Genomic DNA, 27,984 nt, shown 5'->3' on the forward strand with positions numbered 1-27,984 from the left:
CGGTTTTGTTTGGCCTCGGGAAGGTTCTCCCCACCGAGGCTGCAGTTAGAGGGATTTCCTGCTGGCAAAGCTCAGCTCGCCAGCAGGAAAGGCTCCTCGCAGATCAGGCCCCCATTTTGGAAGGCTGTCTCAATCTCCCCCCCCCCCCCCCACTCTTTTGTGTCACCCCTCATCCTTCTCGACATTAAAAGCTCACCAGAACCCCCCCCCCACACCCTCCTTCCACCTGGTAAGGCCTATCCCTGAGGCCCAAACCCTGGCACTGCTAGCCTGGCACCCTGATTCATTTGAGGTTTCACACCCAACGCAGAGTCCGATTCGGGACTCACATGTGATTCACTTGCGGCGGGTGCAACGGGGTCACTGAATCGCACTCCGAGGGCTGGATTCTCCGTCCCACCGCGCCACATTTCTGCCGTCGGAATGCTCCGTTACGCCGGTCGGTTAATGGGGTTTCCCATCGTGGGGCAGCCCCACGCTGTCGGAAAACACCCGGGCTGCCGGCAAAATGGAGCATCGCGCCAGCAGAGAACCCAGCCCATAGAGTCTGAAGGCACGGAAAAATTGTGCAAAATCTTTGCAAATAAATAATTGGACCACAGCTAGAAAATTGCATCACTTCCGGGCACAACATTTTAGGAAGGATGTTAGGCCGTGGAGGGTGCAGAGGAGATTTACCAGAATGAACCAGGGCCAAGGGTCTTCAGTTATGTACAGAAACTAGAAAAATAGGTTTCTTCTCCTCAGAATTGTGAATGTTAAGAGGAGATTTAGTAGAAATGCTCAACATTCTGGTGGGTTTTGATAGATTTTCCAATGGCAGGAGGATCATCAACCAAAGGTCATTTAGATAGTTGTCATTACGATTGTCAGAAGAATCAGATGAGGGATGGGAATTGTTTTAATGTGGTAAGCTATTGTGACCGGGAACATACTGTGTGAAAGAGGGTGAAAGCAGGATAAATAGTAGCTTTTGAAAGGGGTTTGGATACATAGCAAGACAAGAAAAAATTGCAAGGCTCTGGAGTTCCTTTCCTGTCGCTGGGTCAAAATCCCAAAACACCCTGTGTGTGCACTGTGGGTGTGTCTACATCACGTGAACTGCAGCAGTTCAAGAAGGTGGCTCTCACCACCTTTTCGGGGGAAATTAGGGATGGTCAATAAAATTACTGGCCTAGACAGCGACAACATCCTGTGAAAGTAAAATTAAAAAAGGAAAGAGCAGGCTGTCATTGTCCTTGGCATTCTTCCATCGGTGTAAGGTGATGGATACGGAAGAAGTCAAATCCACTTGGGATGGGGTAGCTTCATGTGATTCAGTATCGCTAATGGTTGAAGAGACCCAATGCATGAGAAGCAGGCTTTCCCATATGTGGTGGATATGAAGTGGTTATCAGGTAGCATTGAGGGTTGTCGCATTCAGTTTCGGTGCCTGTTATCAAGTTGCTGTAGCTACTGATTACCATTGTGCCGCATGCCAGCCCAGAGGTGACGTCGCCACTTTCTCTTTCATTAGCTGGTATCTCCCAAATGAGAGAATTAAAAATTAGGACCTTCATGTCACACTTGCATGGAATCCTGAACAAGGCTGGTTGTCTGGCTCCAGCTTCCACGCCATACAGAAGACCCTTGGGTACACGACTGTCTTCCAGCCTGCAAACACACCCAAGTCAATGAAGTAGCCTCTACTTGATGAGGGCCAACATGCTTGGGAGATCTGCCGTATTCGTGGTTTTGTCTTTCCATGAGATGCCCAGAATGTGCGGCAAACAGAGAAGACGGAAGTTGTTGTGATTCTTATCTTGGTAGCTGTACAACAAGGTGCTGAGAATACAGGCCTCATAAACCCTCATCTTGGTCCTAAGCATCAGCTTGATGTTATTAAATGCACGTTTTGTGAGTCAGCCAAAGATGATATCTACTTTCCCAATGTGTGTATCCATCAAGAGACAGACTGTCTCTCACCATTGAAGCAAGGTTTCAGAACTTGGGAACCACTTCCAGCGGGGTGTTACTGAGAGTGACCAAGGGTGGAGATGTAACACTTTGGTCCATGATTACAGTTCTCTTGATGCTAATAGTCAAGTTATAGGCCCGGGAGAAGCAATCCATGTGTCTTTGTAGACGAGTTTCTGTGCAGCCAACGGGTGCAGAGTCATCTGTATAGAGGAGTTCTCTGATCAAAGCGTGATGCATTTTTGTCTTTACTTTCAGTTTGGACAGAAGCTTACCATCTGACCTGGTGTGTAGATAAACTCCGTTATCAACTGCGCGGAGCGCGTAGGTTAAGAGCATATACAATAAAATACCGAACACATTTGGGGCTAAGACACAGCCCTGTTTCATTCCATTCTTCACCCTCAAACGTCGAACTTGGTGCCATCAAACTGCACAGTGCAGTGCATGTTTTCATGGAAGGAACAGCTGAGACTGAAGAGCTTTGGTGGACAGCCAATTTCCCCCCAAATTTTTGTCCACTTCCAATGCACCAGAAATTCAGAATTGCAGCACTTCATTGCTTCTTTCTTCCTTTTTACTTACGAAGAGTTTCAATGTCATGCCACTCATTATTCAGTGCTTTCAAAATGTGGTACTATTTAATTGCCAGGTGAACAGTGTGGCCTTTAAGTTACAATTTTCTTCATTACTGAATCACTGAGGAAGTTATTGTTTTAAAACTAGAATCCTCGTGGAGATATGTGTTCCATTATTACCTCATGATTCTGTCGGTTTTCTATAAAAATGGTACAAGTAAAAATAGAATATAATCACATGCTGTTAATATTCCAAATAATAAGTCATTGTAGAAAACTGAAAATGAATCAATGTATTGCTGGAAATGTGAACGTTTTGGCGCATTGGAAACTGTAAGACAGTTCTGGGATCAGCAATCTCTCCCTCAATACCAGCAAAACTAAAGAGCTGGTAATCGACTTAAGGAAGCAAAGTACTGTACACACCCCTGTCAGCCGAGGTGGAGATGGTTAGCAGTTTCAAATTCCTAGGGGTGCACATCACCAAAATTCTGTCTTGGTCCACTCACGTTGACACTATCACCAAGGAAGCACAACAGCGCCTATACTTCCTCAGGAAACTAAGGAAATTCGGCATGTCCACATTAACCCTTATCAACTTTTACAGATGCACTATAGAAAGCATCCTATCGAGCTGCATCACAGCCTGATATGGCAACTGCTCGGCCCAGGACCGCAAGGAACTTCAGAGAGTCGTGAATACCGCCCAATCCATCACACGAACCTGCCTCCCATCCATGGACTCCATCTACACCTCCCGCTGCCGGGGGAAAGCGGGCAGCATAATCAAGGATCCCTCCCACCCGGCTTACTCACTTTTCCAACTTCTTCCATCGGGCAGGAGATTCAGAAGTCTGAGAACACGCATGAACAGACTCAAAAACAGCTTCTTCCCCACTGTCACCAGACTCCTAAATGACCCTCTTATTGACTGACCTCATTAACACTACACCCTGTATGCTTCAACCGATGCCAATGCTTACATAGAACAGTACAGCACAGAACAGGCCCTTCGGCCCTCGATGTTGTGCCGAGCAATGATCACCCTACTTAAACCCACGTAACCGTAACCCAACAATCCCCCCATTAACCTTACACTACGGGCAATTTAGCATGGCCAATCCACCTAACCCGCACATCTTTGGACTGTGGGAGGAAACCGGAGCACCCGGAGGAAACCCACGCACACACAGGGAGGACGTGCAGACTCCACACAGACAGTGACCCAGCCGGGAATCGAACCTGGGACCCTGGCGCTGTGAAGCATTGATGCTAACCACCATGCTACCATGCTGCCCACCATATTCCACAATTGGGATCAACGCTGGGCTACGACCCGATCACGATGCTCCACCAACCCCCCACGCTGGTGGTGGGAACGAGGTCCATGCCTGTGCCAACAGACCCCTTTGCATCCATTTAGCAGGCCAGGCACTCAATACTCCAGCCCTCCATGATTCTCCAGACCCTGCGGCTAGGAATCATGTGGTCATGGATCACTTGTGGGCTCTACCAGTGTGACCGTGGTGTGGTGGACCTCGCAGTTCGCCAAGGGGTGGACCCCCCCAAATCAAGGAGATACCCTTTTGGCCTACTGCGAGGTCCACCTCGCCAAGGCCATGCTGGTAGGGGCCATCAGAGCCCAACTGGCCCACCCCTCCCCACAATGCAGTGCCTGCCGACCCCTCCTCTACCAGCCCCCACTGCCACCCCTCCAGGGACCCCTGTAATAGGGAGACACCTCCGAGGAACCCCTCTAATAGGGGACCCACCGTGGGACCCGTAATAGGGAGACCTTCCACAGGGATCCCCTTCCTAAAGGATCCCCTTCCTAAAGGATCCCCACAGACCACCCCCCCCCCCCCCCCCCCACCCCCTGTCTGGAAGCTACACAGCGATCCAGTTAGGGGTCGTGAGAAGAATTATAGCTGGAACCTGTAATACTCAGCTTGAAGCTCCATGTGCCCATTGCTGGAAGGAGACCAGCTGTGACCTGTATCTGGCTCCCAGATCCATTAGCTGCAAGCCATTCATATCTTGCGAACTGTCAATGACAGCTTCTACAAACCATCTGTAGCTTTGATTCACTCATCTCTCATCATGGTTCAGTAGCCTAAGTGATAAAACCTCAGTATTTACAAACATTGGCCACATCAAAGAGAGATAGGTGCAGTGCAATCACATGCTTGAGTGATTGTAATGCACTTTGTGCTTGGAATGTACTTACCCCATGACCTCGGCTAACCTTTGGACACTAAGGGGAAATTTATCATGACCAATCCACCTAATTTGAACAGCTTTGGACTGTGGGTGCAAACCGGAACACCCAGAGGAAACCCACGCAGACTCAGGTAGAAAGTGCAAACTCCACACAGTCAACCAAGACCAGGATCAAACCCTGGCAATGTGCCAGGCTTTCATGTGCCAGGCTTTCCTGAGCTATCTGTACCAGAGCATCACTGTCCTCAAGGCCCACACCCCTCTTGTGGGCCATATAATCGAGAGCACAGCAGACAATGACAAAGATGGAGTCCCTTTTAGGAACTCACCAACTGACCAGTCTCAGAATAAGAAAAGGCATCTTCAGAAGCCCAGTGGCTTCCTGCTGGGCAGATGAAGGAGTGTATCATCTCTGTATGTTTGTCTTGGGCTCCCATGAAGGCATCAGTAGCCATCTCTTCAGGGTCCTTGTCCCCTCAGAGACATCCCCCATATTTGGAGGATGGAGTAAAGATCTGAGGTATCCTGGGCAGGCGGAGAATGAAGGAATCATGGCAGCTGTCAGGAAAGTGTGCACACAATGGAAAGTGTTCTTGCTGTGGTCACAGACCATAGGAACACAGGACTTCGGAGTCGGCTATTCGGCACTTTGAGCTGCTCCACCATTGAATAAGACCACGGTTAATCCAGTTCTGGTTTCAACTCCACTTTCCTGTCTGCCCCATAACCCTCAACTCCCTTGTCTGTTAAAAGTCTGTCGAGCCCTGCCTTGAATAAATTCAATGAGCCAATCTCCACTGCTCTCTGGGGAAGAGAATCCCACAGACTAATAACCCTCTGAGAGAAAAATAATTGTCATCTCAGTCTTAAAAAGGAGACCTCTTATTCTTAAACTGTCCCCGAGTTCTACTTTCCTCATGAATGGAAACATCTTCCTGTCATTTACCCTGCCATGTCCCCACACGATCTTCTATGTTTTAATGCGATCACCTCCCATTCTTCTCAACTCCAGTGGGTATGGGTTTTGTTCCGAATGCTGCGTACATTCAGTTATAGCACCTTTAACTTTAAGACACTTATCAAAGACCTGTTTGCCCTGGATCACACTCGTGCTTTTAAATTCCCACATTCTACAGTCTCAACACGTCACTTAGCCGACAATCTTTATTAGGTTTTAACCAAATTATTATTTTCCTCAATTATAATGAAGAAATCCTACTGCTCACAATGAGCTCTACTACTACTGGAAAATCTTACTAATACTCCTGAATAAAACTAAATTCCCCAAGTTCACACTCTGCAACTAGCTTCCATCAGTGTGCAGCTGCTTTCTTCAAGCTTGCAATCTCCTGCGGCATTGCTTCTCAGTAGTTCCTAGCAGCTCTGCCTTCGGTGGTCAATCCTGTGTTGAGGGTTTGGCCTCTGTTGCTGTATTTCTGCTGTATTTCTGCCCTTCTTTCCTCTCCCATGTGGCCTTGATACTCAGGATTCTGCACTTTAGCATGGCTAGCCATCATGACTAGTGGTCTCCCCCCCCCCACCACCACCCCCCAATTGTCTCCGGGAATTTTGCTATTCCGTCTGTGGAATGTCAGGGGGTGCCAACCACAATATCTCACCCTCCCCTTTCCGTAAGCTCTGAGCAAACCAACAAACCTACCTGGAAATGTCTGTGACCGTCACCCTTCTCAGGATCTGGATCACTCTGATGTATCTGTGTTGGTCTCACATCGACTGCAACTGGATGCAGTAAAACGTGAAACAGGCTTCCGACACAGGAGATGGTCCAACACTGTTTTATTGAACCTGCTGATTGCTGTACATAATCTGTTGTGGGTTGACACTCTATTAACCTAACTGATAACTTCCTACTGACTTGACCAGACTAGCTCTCTACCACATGGTGATGATGTTCATTGGCCTGTGCACTGTGACTATCTCCCTAGCCGTGTCCTGTGAGAGAGGGAGAGCGTTAATACCCTGTGGGCTTTATAGTGGTGGTATCCTGTCTGGTGATTGGTTGTTCTGTGTCGCGTGTGTTCATCGGTTGTCCTGTGTGTCAATCACTGCCTGTCTGCATCTCATGATATACATGATATAGCAACAATCAACCTATGGCCTGAAACTTGGCAGCATCTTATTGGAGGTATATGCCAATGTTTCGTGTTGAAGATGGTGTCGAGGCTGGAGTGGCACAGGGGGATCATCCTCTTTGCCAACATCTCAAGAGGCATTTGGGTTGAATTTGAAGAGGTGAGTCAGGACCACTTTAGAAGAAAAAAGTAGTTTTGAGCCTGCCCTTGCTGGCATGGGTCCGCTTGGTAATTTTACCACAGACAACCGAGTGACATAATCGTGTCATCGGGAGCGGGATTCTTTCAGCCTGGGGCCGGGCCGGAGAATCCCCGTGACCGGCGCGAATCGCGCCACACGCCCCGACGCTGGCACGCTCTTCTCCGCAGAGCGGAGAATTGGCACCATTGGCGCGGCGCCGGTCACGGGCCGCTCTCCGCGGCCGGCCCACCGGTTCTCGGGTCTGGATGGGCCGAGCGGCCGTCGTGGAAATGCCAAGTCCCACCGACGCTGTCCACAGCTGCTCTCAGCTGGCGGGAACTCAAGTGTTGAAGGGTCGGGTGGCGGTCTGTTTGGGGTGGGGGGTCCGACCCCAGTGGGGAGCCTCCGATGTGGCTTGGCCCGCGTTTGGGACCCACCGATCGGCGGGCCGGCCTCTCTGTCTCCCCGCCTCCTTTCTTCCGCACCGGCGCCTGTACTCCTGCGCCATGTTGGATCGGGGCCGGCGTGGACAAGGGAGACACCATGCATGCGCGGAAATCGCGCCATTGGGACTGCGCATGCGTGGGTTCGCGCCGGACCCACTGCGCATGCGCCTATTCCGCGGCCGGATCAGCAGCTGCGGTGGTATGAACCGCTCCAGGGCCGTACTGGCCCCCTGTAGGGCCCAGAATTGCTGATCCTGAGGCCGTGTTGACGCCGTCGAGAAACGCGACGGCATTTCCAACGGCGTCATCATTTAGCCTCAGTCTCAGAGAATCCCGCCCCGGATCTTTCATCCACCCAAACAGAAAGATGGAGCCTTAAGTTAACATCTCTACCAAAGGGCAACACCTCCAACTGTGCAGCATTCCCTCAGCACTGCACTGAAGTGTCAGTCTTAGTTTGTGCACTCAAGCACTGGAGTGGGACATGAACCCAGGACCTTGTGGTTCAGATCTAGCAGTGCTACAAACTGAGCCACAGTAAACCCATCTAAGGACAGGAACCACAAACCTCAGAGTTTTGATAGTGCTGAGTCCCACCAAATTGCATTTGATAATTTTTTTTTTCTATTTATGTTAAACCCGGTTACGGTAAGAAATTTCCCCATCAATTGCATTTACATTTCTTGACTGGTAAGAGATGATACAATGAAAGAATGGTGGCAATTTATTTAACACTCTCATTTGCCTGTTCAAGGGCTGATCTTGGAAGGTTATGAAGTGCAAAATGTTGTTATATTCTTTTATGGACAGTGGTAAGAGAGATTGAAGCCCCAATTCCCTTCCCTTACTGTCTGTAATCCGTGTGTTCTTTTTTGAAAAAGTATGATGTGTGCATTTTTCAGCCCTAGAGTGTAGGGTCAATTAAAATAACCAGCAACAAGTCAATTTCATAGAACAGAATTTACAGTGCAGAAGGAGGCCACTCGGCCCATCGAGTCTGCACCGGCTCTTGGAAAGTGCACCCTACCCAAGAACACACCTCCACCCTATCCCCATAACCAACCTAACACTAAGGGCAATTTTGGACACCAAGGGACAATTTAGCATGGCCAATCCACCTAACCTGCACATCTTTGGACTGTGGGAGGAAACCGGAGCACCCACGCAGATACGGGGAAAATGTGCAGACTCCGCACAGACAGCGACCCAAGCCGGGAATCGAATCTGTGACCCTGGAGCTGTGAAGCAATTGTGCTAACCACTATGCTACTGTGATGCCCACTTAAGTCACCATGGGATTCTTTACTCACACATTCACACCAGAAATCTACCACTATGTCACTCGTTCGCACTCACGTACACATACACACACACACTCCAGAAAAATACAGTTACGATGGACAGCGCTCACTTTGTAGTTCAAATGTTTGGCTTGTCTGAGAAAACAAGCAGGTCCAGTGAAGAAGTTGTTTTCACTCCTGAAGGGTCTAGATAAATTCAAATAGCAGGAACTGCATATCAGGTTTCCCTCAAAGATAATATTGTTTTGCAAGTCACAGAGTTAGTCACTTGCTGCCTTCTTACAGGGGGTCAAGTTTCTGTTCTGATGGGTCTGGATGGGAAAAGACTGGAGACTTTTAACACACTGCAATCTCCAGATTTCTGAACCGGTGTAGATGTCACTGCCATGTCTGTTGCTGTCTCTGCAGTTGTTGTTCCCAGACTGACTGGTTACCCTCTGGTTCTTGAATAAATTAACGTGTTATCTGAAGACAGTTTTGATTACATGGTTTGTTCACCCAGAGTGATTTGGAAGTCTGAAGACATTGTTACAGAATGGGGAAACAGATGGGTTATTCACACTTGCTTATGATGCATTGGTTTCTCTACAGCACCCTTTGTTAAGTTTTCGGTTTGAAGCCAGTGCGTCTGGAAGTCAAATGATTTTGAATTTCAGATAGCTTCACAAGCATTAGAAGGTGTGAATTCCACAAATACTTTTAGTCTGGGTATGATAAGTTATGATGTGGAGATGCCGGCGTTGGACTGGGGTGAGCACAGTAAGAAGTCTTACAACACCAGGTTAAAGTCCAACAGGTTTGTTACAAACACGAGCTTTCGGAGCGCAGCATTCCAAGCATTGTCCAGCATCTCTGACGTTGTCTATATAAATGTTTCTGGAACATACCTCTTCATTCGCCTGAGGAAGGAGCAGTGCTCCGAAAGCTCGTGTTTGAAACAAACCTGTTGGACTTTAACCTGGTGTTGTAAGACTTCTTACTATGATAAGTTAAAGAGGGAATTTCACCCATGTTCAATCAATTAGGAATTTTCTGGAGACTTCAGGTAGCCTGTGCAGGAATTGCAAAAGTCACCTGACCCTCAGCAGACATCTCAGCAGCCTTTCAGGGTCCATTTTTAAAAGAAGATTCTGGAAGATTCCAAGCCAATTACAGTTTGTGGTTCAAAGTTATGGATAGGACGTGCCTCTACTGGGCATGGCAGTTTAAGAGATGTGAAAGCCCAGTTTCCCTCGTAGTGAGATGGTAAATTATAGCCACATAAACATGACACACAACCACATTAACAAAGAAAATCTCATTGGTATAAAAATGTCTCTGGTAGAAATTGTGGAAGATTCAGGCACTGGCCATTGAACAATATCCCAGAGAGCACGAAGAAACAGGAACAGTTCAAAACATCGGTGCCTGAGATGTCCCCACTGTGATTAACTTGGAGACACCTGCAATTTTTTAAGTAAACTTACTTTTGAATCAGTGATAAAAAATTGAAAGAAAAATGCATCTTGGGTTTTCCTGGCAGGAACAAAACTAATACATGCTGAACGAGGACATAATAAACCCATTTCAGAATTAATTGTCGTAAAAATGCTTTCCGAGTTTTGCATCAACTAAGCCATGTATATGTCTGACAATTGGACAGAACTACTGTCAATTTTGCATGCTGTAGAGCAGTGCATCTCAAACTATTTGATGTGGCGTTCCGGCAGTTTGTTTTTTCAATGTGCCAGGGACCGGTGAGCGAAACAAGCCAATCCAGCATTACTGTCTCTTTCTTTTCTGGAAACACTCCAAGTACCGGCAGACGATGGCTCGCGCACCGGTACCACACTTTGAGAAGCACTGCTGTAGAGTATTTCCAAGTTTTGTCCAGTTCCAGTTCTCTTCCAACACATGGTGCACTGAGGCAGACTTTCATCCATTTCCATGGCCAGCAATTCCCAGAACAGATCGTTAGTCTGTTACCAAAGGCCTGTAGCTTGAGGGGCGTCACTCCTCATCAGGCGTGGATGACCAGGAGCCTCTCCCACTATTACCGCCAGCCATTGGCTGGTTTGGAAGTATTTACAGATTGACAGACTCAACCTGTTTGATCGTGTTTGAACGGTCCCTTCCTTGGCCATCAAGTCCTGGGGTGGGACTCAAACCCAGAGCTTTTGGCTCAGAGGTAGGGACACCAGTTACTGCACCACACAGCCTCCCTCTAGCTTAGTGGTTGGACTCTTGCCTCTGGTTGGGTAGGTTAAAAGTTTCATTTGGGAACCTTTCAAATTACATTCAACGTTCAAATGGGCTTCAATTCATGTGGTGCTAGCACCAGTACTGGAGAAAGTGGCAGCTGTGCCGTTGGGACGGCCTTCACCTGAATTGTGCTGGGACCAGTGTTCTGCTGAGGCGTTTGCCTTGGGCAGTAGATAAGCCTTCAAGCTAGCTCGTAGGGGCAAGGGATCAAGCGTGGGAAGATAGAATCATAGAATCTACAGTGCAGAAGGAGGCCATTCGGCCTATCGAGTCTACACCAGCCCTTGGAAAGAGCACTCCACTCAAGCCCATGCTTCCACCCTATCTCCGTAATCCAGTAACCCCACCTAATCTTTTTGGACACTAAGGGCAATTTATCATGGCCAATCCACCTAACCTGTATATCTTTGGACTGATGTGACAAATCAAAGAGCAAAGACAAGAGATCAAGGAACAATAAGTGGAATGATAATCAAAGCGTGGCAGGATGGGACAGAACACACAATATTAAGCCATCAGGTAAGGCTTGAAATTGCAAAAATAGTAAAAGGACAGAACTAAAGGCTCTGCATCTAAATGCAAATCACATTCGTAGCAAATTAGATGAGTTGAGAACTCAACTCGAAATAAATAGGTATGGGTTGATAGCCATTGAAGAGACAAAATGATGAAGGTCAGGACCTGAATATTCAAGCTCACATGATATTTCACAAGGACAGGAAGCTAGGATTAAGTTATCTCAATTAAGATCACATTAGTACGTTAGAGAGAGATGACTGAGTTCAAACAATCAAAATGTAAAATCAGTTTGGTAAAAATAACCAATAGTATAGGTAAATAGTCACCTGTAGGTGTAGTTTATACCCCCCACACCCCCATCACCCGCAATATTAACGACACTGTAGGACAGGGTACATAGGAAGAAATAATGGGATTTATGACAAAGGTATGATGATAATTATGGGTGATTTTAATCGACATATAAATTCTACGAATCAGACGAGCAAATGTAGCCTAGAAGTTGACTTCACAGAGTATTTTCTGCACAGTTTCTTCGAGCAACATATTCTTCAGCCAACCAGAGAGCAGGCTATTCTAGATCTGTTAAACGCGCCAAACGCGCCGGTGCAAATGGCGCTGATTCTCCGTACCTCGCAGAATCGCGCGCAGCGTCGGGTTGTGGCAATTCTCCGGCCTGGCGCGGGGCTCGGAGAATTGCCCCCTAGATTCTTAAAAGAAGTGTCTGCTGAGACAGTAGATGCATTGGTTTTGATCTTCGAAAAATTCCCTAGATTCTGGAAAGGTCCTATCAGATTGGAAAATAGCAAATTCAAGAAGGAGACAGAAAGCAGGAAAATACAGGCCAGGTAGCTTAACATCAATCATCGGAAAAATTCTGGAATCTATTATTAAGGAGGTTATAGCGGGAAATTTTGAAAATCTGAACACAACCAGGCAGAATCAACATGGCTTTGTGAAAGGGAAATTGTATTTGAATAATGTATTAGAGGAACTAACAATCAACACGTAAAGGGAAACCTGTGGCTGTGATATCTACAGATTTCAAAAAGGCATTTGACAAAGTGTAGAGGGTAGCATAATGGGCAGCATGGTAGCATAGTGGTTAGCACAGTCACCGTCAGTGTGGAGTTTGCACATTCTCCCCGTGTCTGTGTGGGTTTCCTCCGGTTGCTTCGGTTTCCTCCCACAGTCCAAAGATGTGCGGGTTAGGTGGGTTGGTCATGCAAAATTGCTCTTAGTGTCCAAAAAAAATGTTAAGTGCAGGTTGCTGGGTTACAGGGATAGGGTAGATATGTGGGCTTCAGTAGGGTGCTCTTTGTAAGGGGTGGTTCAGACTCGATGGGCCGAATGGTCTACTTCTGTACTGTAATTTCTATAAATTCTATGCTTAGCATGGACAGAGAATTGGTTAGCTAACAAAAAACAAGAGTGGGCAAAAATGGGTCATCATTGGGTTTTTAAAAATTCATTTTACGGGATGTGGGCATCGTTGGTTAGGCCAGCATTTATTGCCCATTGCTAGTTGCCCTTCAGAAGGTGGTGGCGAACTGCATTCTTGAACCGCTGCAGTCCTTGAGGTGTAGGTACACCCATTGTGCTGTCAGGAAGGGAGTTCCAGAATTTTGCCCCAGCAATAGTGAAGGAACGGCAATGGTGAGTGACTTGGAAGAAAACATCCAGGTGGTGGGGTTCCCGGGAATCCGCTGCTCTTGTCCTTCTAGATGTTAATGTTCGTGAGTTTGGAAGGTGCTGTCTAAAGAACCTTGGTGAGTTACTGCAGTGCATCTACTATGCATCGGTGGTGGAGGGTTTTGAATGTTTGTGGAAAGGGGAGCAATCAAGGGGGCTACTTTGTCCTGGATGGTGTCAAGGGTCTTGAGTGTTGCTGGAGCTGTATTCATCCAGGCAAATGGAGAGTATTCCATTACACTCCTGACTTGTGCCTTGTAGATGTTGGACAGACATTGGGGGTGTCAGGTTTGGCAGTGTGTGTCTACTGGAGTGCCACAGGAAACAGTGCTGGACTCTCAGTTATTTGCAATCTATCTCAATCATTTGGATGAAGGCACTGAATGTATGGTTGTTAAATTTGCAGATGACATAAAGATAGGTAGTAAGGGGAAGCACGGTGGCGCAGTGGGTTAGCCCTGCAGCCTCACGGCGCCGAGGACCCAGGTTCGATCCCGGCGCCAGGTCACTGTCCGTGTGGAGTTTGCACATTCTCCCCGTGTCTGCGTGGGTTTCGTCCCCACAACCCAAAGATGTGCAGGGTAGGTGGATTGGCCACGCTAAATTGCCCCTTAATTGAAAACAAAATTGAATTGGGTACTCTAAATTTTTTTTTTAAAAAAAGATAGGTAGTAAAGTAAGTTGTGAATAGAACATAAGTATCTATGAAGGGACATAGATTAAGTGAGTGGAGAAGAGTTTGGGTCATGCAGTATAGTGTGTGAAAATGTGAACTTGTCCACTTTATAGGAAGAATAGAAAAGCAGCATATTATTGAAATGGAGAGACTGCAGAATTCTGAAGTGCAGAGGGATCTGGATATAATGGTGTATCGATCAGGAAATGTTAGTATGCAGGTATTGCAAGTGGAAGGCAAATGGAGTGCTGTTGTTTATTGCAAGGGAAAAGGAATATACAATTAGGGATGTTTTGCTACGGTTGTACAAAGCATTGGTGAAACGATATCTCCTGTACTGTGTACAGTTTTGGTCTCCATATTTAAAAAAGGACATGATTGCATCAGAAGCAGTTCAGAAAAGGTTTGCACAACTGATTCCTGGTATAAGGGGTTTATTTTTTGAGAAGAAGTTGGACAGGCTGTGCCTGTGTCCATTGGAGTTCCGAAGAAGGAGAAGTGATCTTATTGAAACACAAAGGATCTTGAGGGGACCTGGCAAAGTGGATGCTGAGTGAATGTTTCCCCTAGTGGGAGGGACCAGAGCTAGGGGAAACAGTTTATGAATAAGGGGTCTCCCATTTAAGATGGAAATGAGGAGACATTTTTTTCTCTGAGAGGATTATGAATCTATTGGACTGCCTTAACCAGAGGGTTGAAGTGTGTGTAAATTGACTGTCATGTTCGCCTCTATTCCAACAGAGGCAACTCTTCAAACTATTTCAATGCCTATAAATTCCTTCAGATGATTTAAAGATGTGGAAGTTGTTATATAAATGCTAGGGGCTGAATTCTCCCTTCTGAAGGCAGAGTGTTGACGCCGTTGTAAAAACTGGAGAGTTTTACGACGGTGTCATTGGACCGCTAAGTGTAGTGATCCTCAGCCGCACAGTAGGCCAGCACATGCCGCTCCAGCTGCCGATACGGGCGCCACGGGTCTGCGCTGCAACCGGCGCGAACTCGCGCATGTGCGGTAGCTTCCTTCTGCGTGCTGGCCCTGACGCAACATGGCATACGGCTACAGGGGCGACGCGGAATAAAAGAGGCCCACTGATCAGTAGGACCCGATCGCGGCCCAGACCACGGTGGAGGCCCCCCCTGGGGTCAGACCCCCCTCCCCCCCTCCCCACCAGGCCGCCCCCCCACAGGATGGACGCCGAGGACCCGCCAGGTAAGACCACATGTGAATGACGACGGCAGGACTTGGGCTTTCTTGGCGGCCACTCGGCCCATCTCGGGCGGAGAATTGCCGGGGAGGGGCCGCGTAGTGCTTCCCCCCGACTGGCGCTGAGTCTCCGCTCACTGGAGCCAATGGCGTCGGGGTGGCGTTGTGCGAATCGCGCCCGGCCCGGCGATCCTCCGATCCGGCCCCGGGGTCAGAGAATCCCGCCCATCTTTCACTTTGAACTTCAAAATCATTTGTATATTTTAAAACTAGCCACAAAAGACTGAGAAAACATGGCAGCCCGAGGTGCACCGGATTTTGTATGGATTGAAACCAGTCACCTGTTTCAAGAGGGAACAAAAGGAACTTTCCAGACTGATGTCCCCGCCAATTCCCTTTCCAGAAACTAATCCAAAAAGGTATTATCAATTGAATGGGTCTGCAAATACAAAGGCCTAATTCCTGAAACTCTCAAAGTACGAAATCCACAACACAGGGTATGTAATTGACCTAACCGCCCACCTTATTTGGAAAAGGATCTTTAACTTGTACGGGTCACATGATGAAGAAGCCTTTCCTTTTAAGTGAAAAGCCTCTTTCAGACACAGATTTCTATCAAAAGCTATGGGAGCTGCTGCAAGTCCTCCAAGCAGCCAAGGCAACAAACAGCAATACCTTGAAAGTGGGAGGATTCCTGATCCAAACTGTTCCGAAATTCCTCTTGTGCCAAAATTCGGTGATGCAATCTGGAATAAAATCAATGGCAAGCAAGCGAAATTTGCCTTCAACGGAGTTTGAAGCAGAAGGAAAAGTTACATAACCAAAATGTTTGAAACAAAGAAACAAAAGAAGTTGTAGCAGGCAGCTTTGTAAGCATAAACAGTAGAAAATAAGATAGATACTTTCAATGTTTATGAAAGAGGAGGACTTAACTTGGCCAAAATTAGCATCCCTAAACATAGAAAAGCTAAAAACCATCTGAGTAGGTAACATAGATATATTTTAAAGCCTGAGGTACGAAAGATGCTGGCTGAGCACTCCCAGCCTCACTCCAAATTCAGAATAGATAGAAGGCACAGAAACTGGAACAGACCAGGTTACCTTAGCCAAAATTAATCTCGAAGAGCAAGGGTTGGTGTTACAGCTTCAAATGAGAGAGAAAGAGAAGCCTAGAGCAAAAGGGAGGCGTGAGATTTCCAAGAGAGAGTGAGAGCTTTCCAGCTTGAAAAGCTTGAGAGGGAGATACAGGCACAGAAAGATGTAGATATGAGACACAGGGACAACCTGATTTTACCAAGTGTCAATTAAATACCCTTAACCCAGAGACAAGTTTGATTTCCTCTAGTATTCCCGATTGTTCTCCCAAGTTTGAAGGGGAGGATGTGGAAGCATCTTTCACAGCCTTTTAAAAACTGGCAGCTCAATTACAATGATTGGCAGAGTTTTGGACACAACGGATACAAGGTCAGCTTGTAGGAAAGGCCTGGGAGGTTTATTCATCATTGCCCACTGAAAAATCTGCCAATTATGATCACACAAAGGCTGCTATTCGCAATGTCCATGAACTTGTACCACCAACAATTCTGAGGTGTTAAAAAGCCCCATATAGACTTCCCTAGAATTCCAAATAGCTAAACAGTTATAATTTTGCGCGTCCGAATCTTAAAGATTGACTGCACCCTCAAAGGACTAAGATAAAGTACGGGTAAGGGTGTTTTAAAAATGCCTCCCATATGAAATGAAAATGAAATGAAAATCTCTTATTGTCACGAGTAGGCTTCAATGAAGTTACTGTGAAAAGCCCCTCAAAGCCTCAAAGCTCAGAGAAACAGAATGCTTCAAAAGTCAGAAAAGCAACTGATGACTCCAATTTAACCCAAAAACCTCTAAAGAGAAACAAATTTGGATCTTGTAACTCTTACCAACAAGGGGGAGAGATGAGAAGCATAACATAAAAAACATAGAAAATAGGTGCAGGAGTAGGCCATTTGGCCCTTCGAGCCTGCACCACCATTCAATATGAACATGGCTGATCTTGAAAATTCAGTATCCCACTCCAGCTTTTTCTCCATACCCCTTGATTCCTTCAGCCTCAAAGGCCACATCCACCTTCCTCTTGAATATGTCCAATGAACTGGCCCCAAAAGCTTTCTGTGGTAGAGAATTCCACAAGTTCACAACTCTCTGAGAGAAGAAGTTCTTCCTCATCTCAGTCCTGAATGGCTTACCCACTTATTCTTAGGCTGTGACCCCCTCGATCTGGATGTCCCCGACATCGGGAACATTCTTCCCACTTCTAGCCTGTCCAGGCACATCAGAACTTTATATGCTTCTATGAGATCCCTCTCATCCTTCTAAACTCCAGTGAGTACAAGCCCAGTCGATCCAATCTTTCTTCATATGTCCGTCCTGCCGACCCGGGAATTAGTCTGGTGAACCTTCGCTGGACACCCTCCATAGCAAGAATGTCCTTCCTCAAACGAGGAGACCAAAACTGCACACAATACTCAAGGTGTGGCCTCACCAAGGCCCTATCTAACTGCAGCAAAACGTCCCTATCCCTATATTCAAATCCTCTGGCTATGAAGGCCAGCATGCCATGAGCTTTCCTCACCGCCTGCTGTACTTGCATGCCAACCTTCAGTGACTGTTCCACCATGACCATGCCCAGGTTTCAGTGCGCTTCCCCTTTTTCTGAACTGCCACCATTCAGATGATAATCTGCCTTCCTGTTTTGGCCACCAAAGTCGATAACCTCACATTTACCCACATTATATTGCATTTGCCAAGTATTTACCCACTCAGCCAGCCTGTCCAAGTCTCCCTGCAGCCTCTTTGCATCCGCCTCATAGCACACACTGCCACCCAGCTTAGTATCACCTGCAGATGTAGAGATATTGCATGAAATTCCTTCGTTCAAATCATGAATGTATATTGTCCCAGCATCGAACCCTGTGGCACGCCATTGGTCACTGCCTGCCATTCTGAAAGGGACCCATTTATTCCCATTCTCTGCCTCCTGTCTATCAACTAGTTCTCTATTCATGTCAATACATTGCCCCCAATACTATGAGGTTTAATTTTGCTCATTAATCTCTTGAAGAAGGTAGATGGAACAGAAATGAACTCCATATGAAAAGGGAATAGGGAGAAAAAAATCAGTAAGAAGTTGCTTGCAGACAAATTTCTACTGGACCCATTGAGCCTGTTGCAAGTCATCCAAGCAACCAAGGTAATAAACAGTAACACCATTAAACATGGAGGAGGGCTTCCCCTGAGCTGTTCCAATTCTGCGTTCACCTGAGAACCAACCTTTTTGAAATTCAACTGCAAGAACCTTTAGCATTTACTGAGAATCCTCTGTTTTACAACACCTTCACTTCAACTAAAGGCATCAACTTTATCCAAGAAACCACAGGCCTGCCACAAAAGAGACGGAGATAACTATGGGCGAGATTCTCTGACCTCTCTGTGCGGCATGTTTCCTGAAGGCGGCCCGCTGTTGGCCAGTGACAGGATATTCTGGTCCTGCTGCTGTCAATGGGATTCCCCATTGAATCCACCATATGCCGCTGGGAAACCCGTGGCGTGGATGCGCTGCCGGCAGAATGGGAAAATCCCGTCAGCCCAAACAACCGTAAGATCTCGTTCTATAAATATTTATTTTGCCTTCATTTGTATTTATTCTGTGTGTGCACGTGTGTGAGTTATTGGGATTCCCACTCTGAGGGTAAGAAAACACACGCGCGCCCCACCCACTCCCTACACATACTGATCATGGGCAGTAAAAAGGTGCACAGAAATTCTGCCGAAATTCTATCAAGAACCAAATTGTTACATTAGTTAACACAGTTGGCTTCTGGAGTTCAGGCCACCAAAATATATCAACATTCAATTTTGCTTTCAAAATATAATGCTACTATTCTATCGCACCAGTTGCAAGAACATATAGATGATATGAAGAACGATACAAATGAAATCTAGCAGCATGTGAAAGCATGGGCAAATATGTCATTCCAGTGTCACAGGAATATTTGGGTATCTCACAGTAACATAGTGATGTTATTTACGTGCTCCAAATAAATGCCTTCTTTCTGAACAGTGACAACACAAAATGGTGCAGATTACCGGTAGAGGTGTATATTTATTAGTAATGTCTTGAGGTCCATGACATGCCTCGCCAGTCAGATATGTTAAGTTCCTGGAGCTTTCACGAGAATTAAATCAGCCTCAAATAAACTGGTAAAACAGGTCTGCAAAATGGATGATGCTTGAAGTGAGTTCAGAAATAAACAGCATTTTCACTATATTTTATTAACTAAATAAATTCAAGTCTATATTGACAATTAAATAAAAGCGGGCTGGCAGAATGGAAGAAAGCACACACACAATCACACACACAAATGGATGCATAGATTACAAACATGAAAGAAGAACTTGAAAATTATATTTTTATACTCGATTACACGTTCCATTCTCTGATTGATTTGAAAGTGGAATATCCTGATCTGATCAGCAGGTCCAATAATACCTATGTTTGAAACGTATTGTTAGAATGACTTATTTGCAAATTGGTTTCCTTTGCATTTGTCTCCTCCTCCATCAAATACACATGCAATGGGAGTCTCTCTCTCTAGCCAAACACCGGGGGCGAGATTCTCCATTGGTTGATGCTGAAATCGGGAAATGTGATTGAGCGGAGAATAAGGTGCAACGGCAAAATCGTAGTGGGCACCGATGTGACACCAAATTGCAATTCTCCATATCTCGACAGCGGCGTCAATGCAGTCCGGAATGCACGTACAGTAAACCCCGTTTTCATATCATTAGCGGACCTGACCCGGTATTCTCCGGGACTTCCGCAATTCTCCACCTCCAATGGGTCGAGTTCCCGATGGCATGGTTCACTTTGGCTTTTAAAAATCATGAAACCAGCATTATGGCTGTTGAGGGAGAGAGGGGGGAATGCAAAGTGTCCAACTTCGCCATAGTTTGCTGGCAGTTGTGCCATTGGCCAGAGGGCTTCTGAAAAGGTCGGGGGGAGTAGTGGGGAGTGGCCAGGAGGTGGGCTGTGGGGTCCGGGTGGACGGGTACGGAACAGCATTGTCGCAGCCAGAAGGGTAGCCATGCAGCTCCGCACACCGCCAACAGCCCACTGTGGGCTTAGGGCCATGGCTCGTTTAGGTTCCCCCCCCCCCGAGGCTATCCCTCTAGGTGCCATCTGGCCCCAGCTGACCCATCAGCTGTTTGGGCGTGCTCCAGCACAATCAGTGCCATCTTGTTGCCAGGGGTGGGTGCGTGTGGGGTTTGTAATGTGTATATGTGGCTGCAGCTTGTCAGTTTCCCAAATGTCAATCATGGATCCGACCACTCCTGCATTGTTTTTCATTGGAATCGATTCTTCTACATGGCGCCGGTGCCAGCTGCACCACTGTCACTGAATCGGTCCAACTTCAGCGTCAGTTTTGCTGTTGTGGGATTCCACAAATTCTGTGTCGGTATCAACACTTAGTCTCAGGAAATGAGAATCCAGCCCCTACTATTTCCTTTCCCATCCCCCACATAAAATGGTCTTTTATTTGATCCCCCTACACAGATACATACTGACCACCCACCACATAAAACACTGACCCCACCATACACACACACTTACCTGAGAGTGATGATGGTTTAAGATCAAGAAAAACGAAAATCATCTGCATTGAACTAAAATAGCCTGAGTGTTTGCATCTTTTATATAAATTTAACAATTGACATAGACATCACCATGGCAATAATTTAAAAGATTAAGTCCAGCAGTTTCAGTGAACAGAAGTTATATGTCCCTGGATTATTGCTTGAGCCATGTGAAAATTGACACAGAGACAAGCTCTGGCTCCCGGGCACCTTGGCACTGCCAGAGTTCCAGTGTGGCACTGCCAGAGTGCCAGGCTGTCAGTGCCAGGGTGTCCAGGTGCCAAGTTGGCACTGCCAGAGATTGGCTGGGTGAGGGGGGGGGGGGGGAGCCTTACCATGTGGAGGGCAGATGTTCCCCGGGGGCCTCCCCACGGTTGGGAGATGTCGAAAACAAAGGGGGGCTGAAAAGTGGGGGCGGGGTGTAAATGGGGGCATCTAGCCAAAATGGCGCCCTGATCTGCGTGGAGCCTTTCCCGCTGGGCTCGCCAGTGGAAAATGACTCAAGTGCTGCCTTGGGGAGAGAAACTCCCCGCTGCCAAAATAAAAAACAAAGTGCCGTTGAATAGGAATAGTGGGGTGCTTCTCGGTGCTGCAGCCACTGATAAACATGCCACTAAACGTGCCGAAAACCGGTCATACATTTTTTTTCTTCCCGTCAAATCATGCCCACTGGCCAATCAATTCTTCTGAAAATCAAACAGAACAAAGCAACAATAATCTAAGACGTAGATTACTTTTTATGGATATGGTTTTTGAATTAAAGCAGCTAATAATTGGAAAATTCTCATCAGGAACTCATAAGAGCAACCTATTCTTCAAACCATCATAGGTAGCTTGTGATTTGCTGAAGGAAGTATGAAGTGAATGCAGTTTTTTCTGAACTTTTTTAAAAAGAAAACTAAAGAATGAACACACACCTTTCTCAACCTTGGAGATCCCCAAATCACATTGCAGTCGATAAGACATAGGAGCAGAATTATGCCATTCGGCCCATCGAGTCTGCTGAGTCAATTAAGTCCTTTTGAAGTGTAGTTCTTGCGGTAATGTAGACTACATGGCAGCCAATTTCAAAGCAAGTTCCCTCAAACAGCAATGGTACAAAGGAGCAGATATTGTGATTTAGGTATTGGTTGTGGGATAAATATTGGCCAGGAAATCTGGAGCACGTCCTTGGTGTTCCTGAAGTAGTGCCCTAGAATCCTGTATGCCCACTTGAGAGGACAATACCTCAGCTTAGCATCTGTCTGAAGGGCAGCACCTCCAACAGTGCGACCCTTCCTTGGCAGTGCACTTGTGGCAGCCCAGACATTATTCTCAAGCCTCTAGATTGGGGTTTGATCCCCAGTCTTCTGGATCAGCATTAAACTGATCCTTTAAAACTTGTTTCCTTTTAGTTTGTGCAGCAATTTGTGCCTGACGTCCAAGAAATGAGGAACAATTTTACACCTTGTTGTTTTAGTTGATAAATTCATGAAACCTGGGCCGAAATTCTCCGGCCATTGGGATTCTCTTTTTCCACAGGCAGCAGCGGCCCCGCCCGTCCATGGGTTTCCCGGTGGCATTGGGTGGCTTCATAGAATTTACAGTGCTGAAGGAGGCCATTCGGTCCATTGAGTCTGCACCGGCTTTTCGAAAGAGCACCCTACCCAAGGTCAGCACCTCTACCCTATCCTCGTAACCCAGTAACCCCACCCAACACTAAGGGCAATTTTGGACAGTAAGGGCAATGTAACATGGCCAATCCACCTAACCTGCACATCTTTGGACTGTGGGAGGAAACCGGAGCACCCGGAGGAACCCCATGCACACACGGGGAGGGTGTGCAGACTCCACACAGACAGTGACCCAAGCCGGAATCGAACCTGGGACCCTGGAGCTGTGAAGCCATTGTGCTATCCACAATGCTACCGTGCTGCCCAGCTTCAATGGGATATCCCACTGACCAGCGGCGGGAAGAGAGAATCCCGTTGTCAGCGTGCAATGCATCGCCGAGGAACACGCAGCCAGGAAAACTAGAGCATCCCGCCCCAGGTTTCGAAATTTAAAAACAACCTGTGAAAAACGATGCAGAATTAAATTGTTTCAATCTGAAATTTTTGGAGGTACATATCTTCAATAATAGGTGCCCATTTCATGTCCTTCACGTGATAATAAGTCCATGATTTGGCATGCCAATCAAAAACTGGACTGCAATAAAGTGCACGAGGGACATGGTAAAATGTGTGATATTAAAATAAACTGCAGGCGTAAAGGGAATAAATGGGATTTAAATGTAGCCCAACTCATGGAATGACTTTGAAACGGTTTAAGATAAAATAGGAAACGTTAAATGAATCCTGTTTACATATCTCAGAAAAGCGTGTTCCAATCATATTACCACTTACTGCATAATTTTCCGAGCAAAGTAATGCTGTGAAGAAGAAATGCTTGGCTTACAAAGGGGGGGAAACAGCTTGTACAATTATATATCATTATCTCACATTTTATAGCAATTTGTGCACTTCCATGCAATCAAGGGTTCTAAAGGGCCAATTTCAATTAACTTGTATAAAAGAAACATAGCGTTTAGCTGAAATGCAACTGTATTAAAAGCCAAAAATCTCCTGCCAAGAAACATGATACTTTGATTTTCTTCATCGGGTCTATTAAACTATGTTATAGTTAAAAACATTTGTCTTAATCCATTACAGGGTCTAGCTTTAATTGCATTTTTCTTTGCTTTAAATGCAAACTCACCCCACCGTACTGTTAGTTCTTGCAAGATTACAGCTGGGTACTCACAAGAAGGCGTGAGTAGCAAGTGATTTGCTCCAAAGCCATGTGAAAAAAAAGCCTCGGAATATGTCGGGGGTATTTGCAGAGAGGAATAGGAAATTAGTAATCCAGCAGCCAGCTTCCCTTACTGTCATTAATCATGCTGCTTCTCAGAGCCACAATGGAAGCTTATGGCAGGGTGGGGAAACTTACACTATTGGTTGACTCAGCTCTTTCCAATATAAGCCAGCCAATCCCTTTGCCCTGAGATATAAATAACCGAGAAGCAATTACAAAATATATAAGATGAAGAATCTCGATTGCAGAGTGAAGCAGCATTCAGTCTGAATAATACTACTGTAAACTTTATTTGAGTTGACTTCTCATCTGAACCGCTTGCAAGAGGGTCACTGATCGCTGAATAATTCCACCCCCCAAATCACACCATAATCGAATTGCAGCCTATTTCCCCAACTATAATGAAAAAGGCAACCTAAATAATGCAGGTAATGTCGTCGGTCTCCCTTCAACTGTTGTACTTTATTACTGATGACTGCTATTCTCCATTCCTGCAGTACTGTAACAATGAATATATTTCACAGTGCACTTGCTTTACTGTGTGGGTGGTAGTGAATAGGCACCTCTACATAATGAAAAAAAATATATAAAACTCAGGCATCTTAACTGAGGAATGCACCCAACATACCTCTGAGGAGAAGAAAAGATTTTTCCACTTAAACTATTTGTAAAAATATTTTAAAATGCAAATACCTATTCCCTTTGGAGATTGTAATGGCTTCTTTAAAATTGTTATGTGTACAAGGAGAATATAAAACAGAAATGTGTGCAAATTTCCAATTAAAATGTGTAAAGTTACTTTATCTGTCTCATCTGCAAAATTAGTATTCTTCTTCTTGTAGAAAAAGAGGAAATACGTCAAAATAATAACAAATAATGCCTGTCAACAAGGTAGTGGAATAAGATCATTAAACATCAATAACTGGCGGAATGTTTTACTTGAATCAAATTCTAATTAATTAGAAGACAAGGACCATTGACAAGATTTACTACCATTTTTTCCAAATATAATTCTGGAAGTAAAATTGCATCTAGGGGCGTTTTATTTCTAAAAGAAAGACACATCATATAACAAGCAAGCAAGGTTTGTTCATTAAAATGCCTTTGTTATGGATTGGATCGATTGCACATACCAGCAACCTCCATCAGAAGAATGGCACCTATAATATACAAGATTGGATCTTCGGAAGAGCGAACCTTTCAGAGGAAATCCATAAACATCTTTTTGTACTTATCCCTGAATTTTAAAAATGTTTGCTCATTTTACACTTAAACTGGATAGAGTTCTGCAGCATGAAGCACTGGCCCTAATTATATTTTTTTACAAGAGTTTCAAATTGTTAATATATTAATGCTGATATTTTGAAACATATTTTTAAACAGACTGTAATCTCATGACAGCATGATAAAGTGAATATGCTTGACTTAAATGAGTTACGAAGCCTGACAATTTGACAAAGCTGAACTAAAATAATCAAAGCTCAAGAGGGTGGGATCTTCCGCCCCCACGTGTGCCGATCCCCCCGTGACAGGTTCTCCGGTGGCGAGACGGGCGAGCCATGCAAATCGCCATAGATATCTGCGCCACCAGATGATCCCACTGGCACCAGAAAAAACCCCTGCGAAGGGGTGGCGCACAATCCCACCCAGAGTCCTGCCAGAATCATGTAACATAGAACATCTCTGCCAATTCAACAATTTGACTCCTTCATTTTCAGACTTGATAAGTCGGTTCTCCCAGAGATGTCACTCATATACCTTATGTAAACAATTAATGAATTCTGTTAAATGGAACAATAGAGTCATCGAGTCATAGGGGCTTTTACAAAGAATCATCAGACTCGAAACATTAGCTCTTTTCTCTCCCTACAGATGCTGCCAGACCTGCTGAGATTTTCCAGCATTTTCTCTGTCGTTTCAGAGTCATAGAGTTTTATAGCACAGAAAGGGGCCCTTCAGCCCATTGCGTCTGTGGTGGTCATCAAATTCCCATCTATTTTAAGCTCATTTTCCAGTGCTTGGGCCATAGCCCTGTATGTTTTGACATTTCGAGTGCTCATCAAAATGTTTCTTAAATGCTCTGAGGGTTCCCGCATCGACCACCCTTTCAGGGAGCAAGTTTCAGATTCCCGCCACCTTCTGGGTAAAAACATTTTTCCTCAAATCCCCACTAAATCTCCTGCCCCTCACCTTAAATGTATGTCCCCTAGTTATTGACCCATCTGCTCAGGGGAAAAGTTTATTTCTATTTACTCTATGTCCCTCATAATTTTGTACATCTCAATCTGGTCCCTCCTCAGCCTTCTCTGCTCGAAGGAGGATAACCTTAGCCTAACCAGCCTCTCCTCATAGCTGGAATGCTCCAGCCCAGGCTATATCCTGGTGAATCTCCTCTGCAACCCTTTCTAGTGCAATCACATCCTTCCTATAGTGTGGTAATTAGAACTGCACACAGAACTTCTTCTCTGATGTAAGCCCCTCTATAATCTGGGAAACCTGTAAGGTTTATGCTAGGGGTTTGGTCATTTCATACACGGCCACCAAAAGGTGTAAAGTACTGGAGCGGTATCGCCAGTTTGAAGTAAAATTGGCTGAAAAAGGGAGGGAGTATGACAGGAATCCTAACCATTTGTTGCTGAAAGATATTGATGCAATTTGAACGACTCTGGACTCCTTGTTGACTCAATGTGCTGAGAGAAGTTTGTCAAACAAAAGTCTTATGAGTTTGGGAAAAAACGAGTCGATAACTGGCTTATACCAAAAAGTAAGCTGACTCTAGGGCTATCCGGTCTGTACTGGACTCCAAGGGTAATAGGATGATCAAAACAGAGGATATTATTCAGCATTTCAAGGTTTCTATGCCGATTTATATAAAACAGGCTAGTCTGTGAATGTTTTGACAGTTATGGAGCATTCTGCTCCTCCCTTAATCGTCCAACAATCTCCAACGACCAAATGCTCCTATTTCTAGAGGGGAAGTGGCTCTTACACTGAGGGAGTTTCAACCTGGTAAGGCCCCACGACCTGACTGTTTTGGTTGTGTTAAAATTCATAAGGAATTTGAAGATTTGCTGATAAATCCACTAATTGGCATGTATAGTCACTCATGTGAAGAAGGGCTGCTGCCCCAGATGCTCCGTGAAGTGAATAGCTAGTTAATTTTGAAGGCAGGCAAAGAATCCTGAACAGTGTGCTTCCTATAGGTCACCTTTGCTCTTGGATGTAGATTTGAAACAGTTGTCTAAGGTGCTGGAAGGGTGCCGCAAAGGACTTCTCCCTATGATCATCCAGGGCGATCAGACTGCATTTCTAAAAGGCTGAAATTCGTGTCTCAGTGCCAGGAGATGAGTAAATGTTGTTCAACTCTTTCAAAAACGGGCATTAGATGGATTGGTGATCTCCTTGGATGCAGAGAAAGCTTTTGGTCAGGTGGAATGGAATTATTTATTTTAAATGCTGCATAAATTTGAGTTGGGAGGGGAGTTTGTCAAGTGATACAGATGATATATAAAAGCCCACTGGCAGAGGTTATTACTAGCGGCTAAAGGTCTGATAATGTTTGTCTCCTGTGAGGGAATAGGCAGGGTTCCCATTATCGCTCAAAATAGCTATTGAGCCCCTAGTGAAGGCAATTAGACAGGATCCTTCAGATTGTGGGCTACACAATGGAGGGAGGCAACATATGATTATGCTTCAGGGGACGATGCGTTGCTACCTGTATCCAAATCTGATGCTTCTGTTCCCACTATTATTGATGTGATGAGTAGGTTTAGCCTTTTCTCAGGATATAAAATTAATTTGACCAAGTCTGAGGCTATGCCATTGTGTAGGCTTATGGGGAGACCTTTCCCTTTACTAATTTCCCATTTAGGTGGTCCCCTTCAGGGTTTGCTTATTTGGCCAATGTAGTTACCCCTTCCTTTAAACATCTGTACAGGACAAACCTCCCCCATTACACACGTCTATTATGTGGGACTGCTGTACCGGAGTGGCACGGTGGCACAGTGGTTAGCACTGCTGCCTCACAATGCTAAGACCCGGGTTCAATTCCGACCTCGTGTCACTATCTGTGCGGAGTTTGCACTTTCTCCCCGTGTCTGCGTTGGTTTCCTCCGGGTGCTGTGGTTACCTCCCACAATCCAAAAATGTGGCAGATTAGCTGGATTGGCCATGCTAAATGTCTCCTTGGTATTCAAAGGTTAGTTGGGGTCACGGGATTAGGGCAGGGAAGTGAGCCTAGGTAGGGTGCTCCTTTGAAAGGCCGGTGCAGACTTGGGCCAAAAGACTACCTTCTGCACTGTAGGGATTCTATAGAACATAGAACAGTACAGCACAGAACAGGCCCTTCGGCCCTCGATGTTGTGCTGAG

General features: G+C 45.7%; 1 protein-coding gene across 15 annotated transcripts in view; it reads right to left on the reverse strand.

Annotated features, from left to right (window-relative positions):
* The window catches only part of rbfox1 (RNA binding fox-1 homolog 1), a 2,164,526-nt gene that overhangs the window by 386,912 nt on the left and 1,749,630 nt on the right, over positions 1–27,984 (reverse strand). The window contains exon 1 of one of the 15 annotated variants that reach the window (XM_038821070.1): positions 23,520–23,625. The exons of 13 other annotated variants lie outside the window; for them this stretch is intronic. Coding sequence is in view for 1 of the 2 variants with exons in the window: in XM_038821064.1 (XP_038676992.1) it covers positions 23,565–23,603 (39 nt within the window). In the remaining variant the exon portion in view is untranslated. Of the gene's footprint in view, positions 1–23,519; positions 23,626–27,984 lie in introns of those variants that run through there. One more of the 15 variants, XM_038821064.1, reaches the window with a different exon arrangement.

Source organism: Scyliorhinus canicula, chromosome 15 (assembly GCF_902713615.1).
Source record: "Scyliorhinus canicula chromosome 15, sScyCan1.1, whole genome shotgun sequence".
In the NCBI taxonomy this organism is placed as follows: Eukaryota; Metazoa; Chordata; class Chondrichthyes; order Carcharhiniformes; family Scyliorhinidae; genus Scyliorhinus; species Scyliorhinus canicula.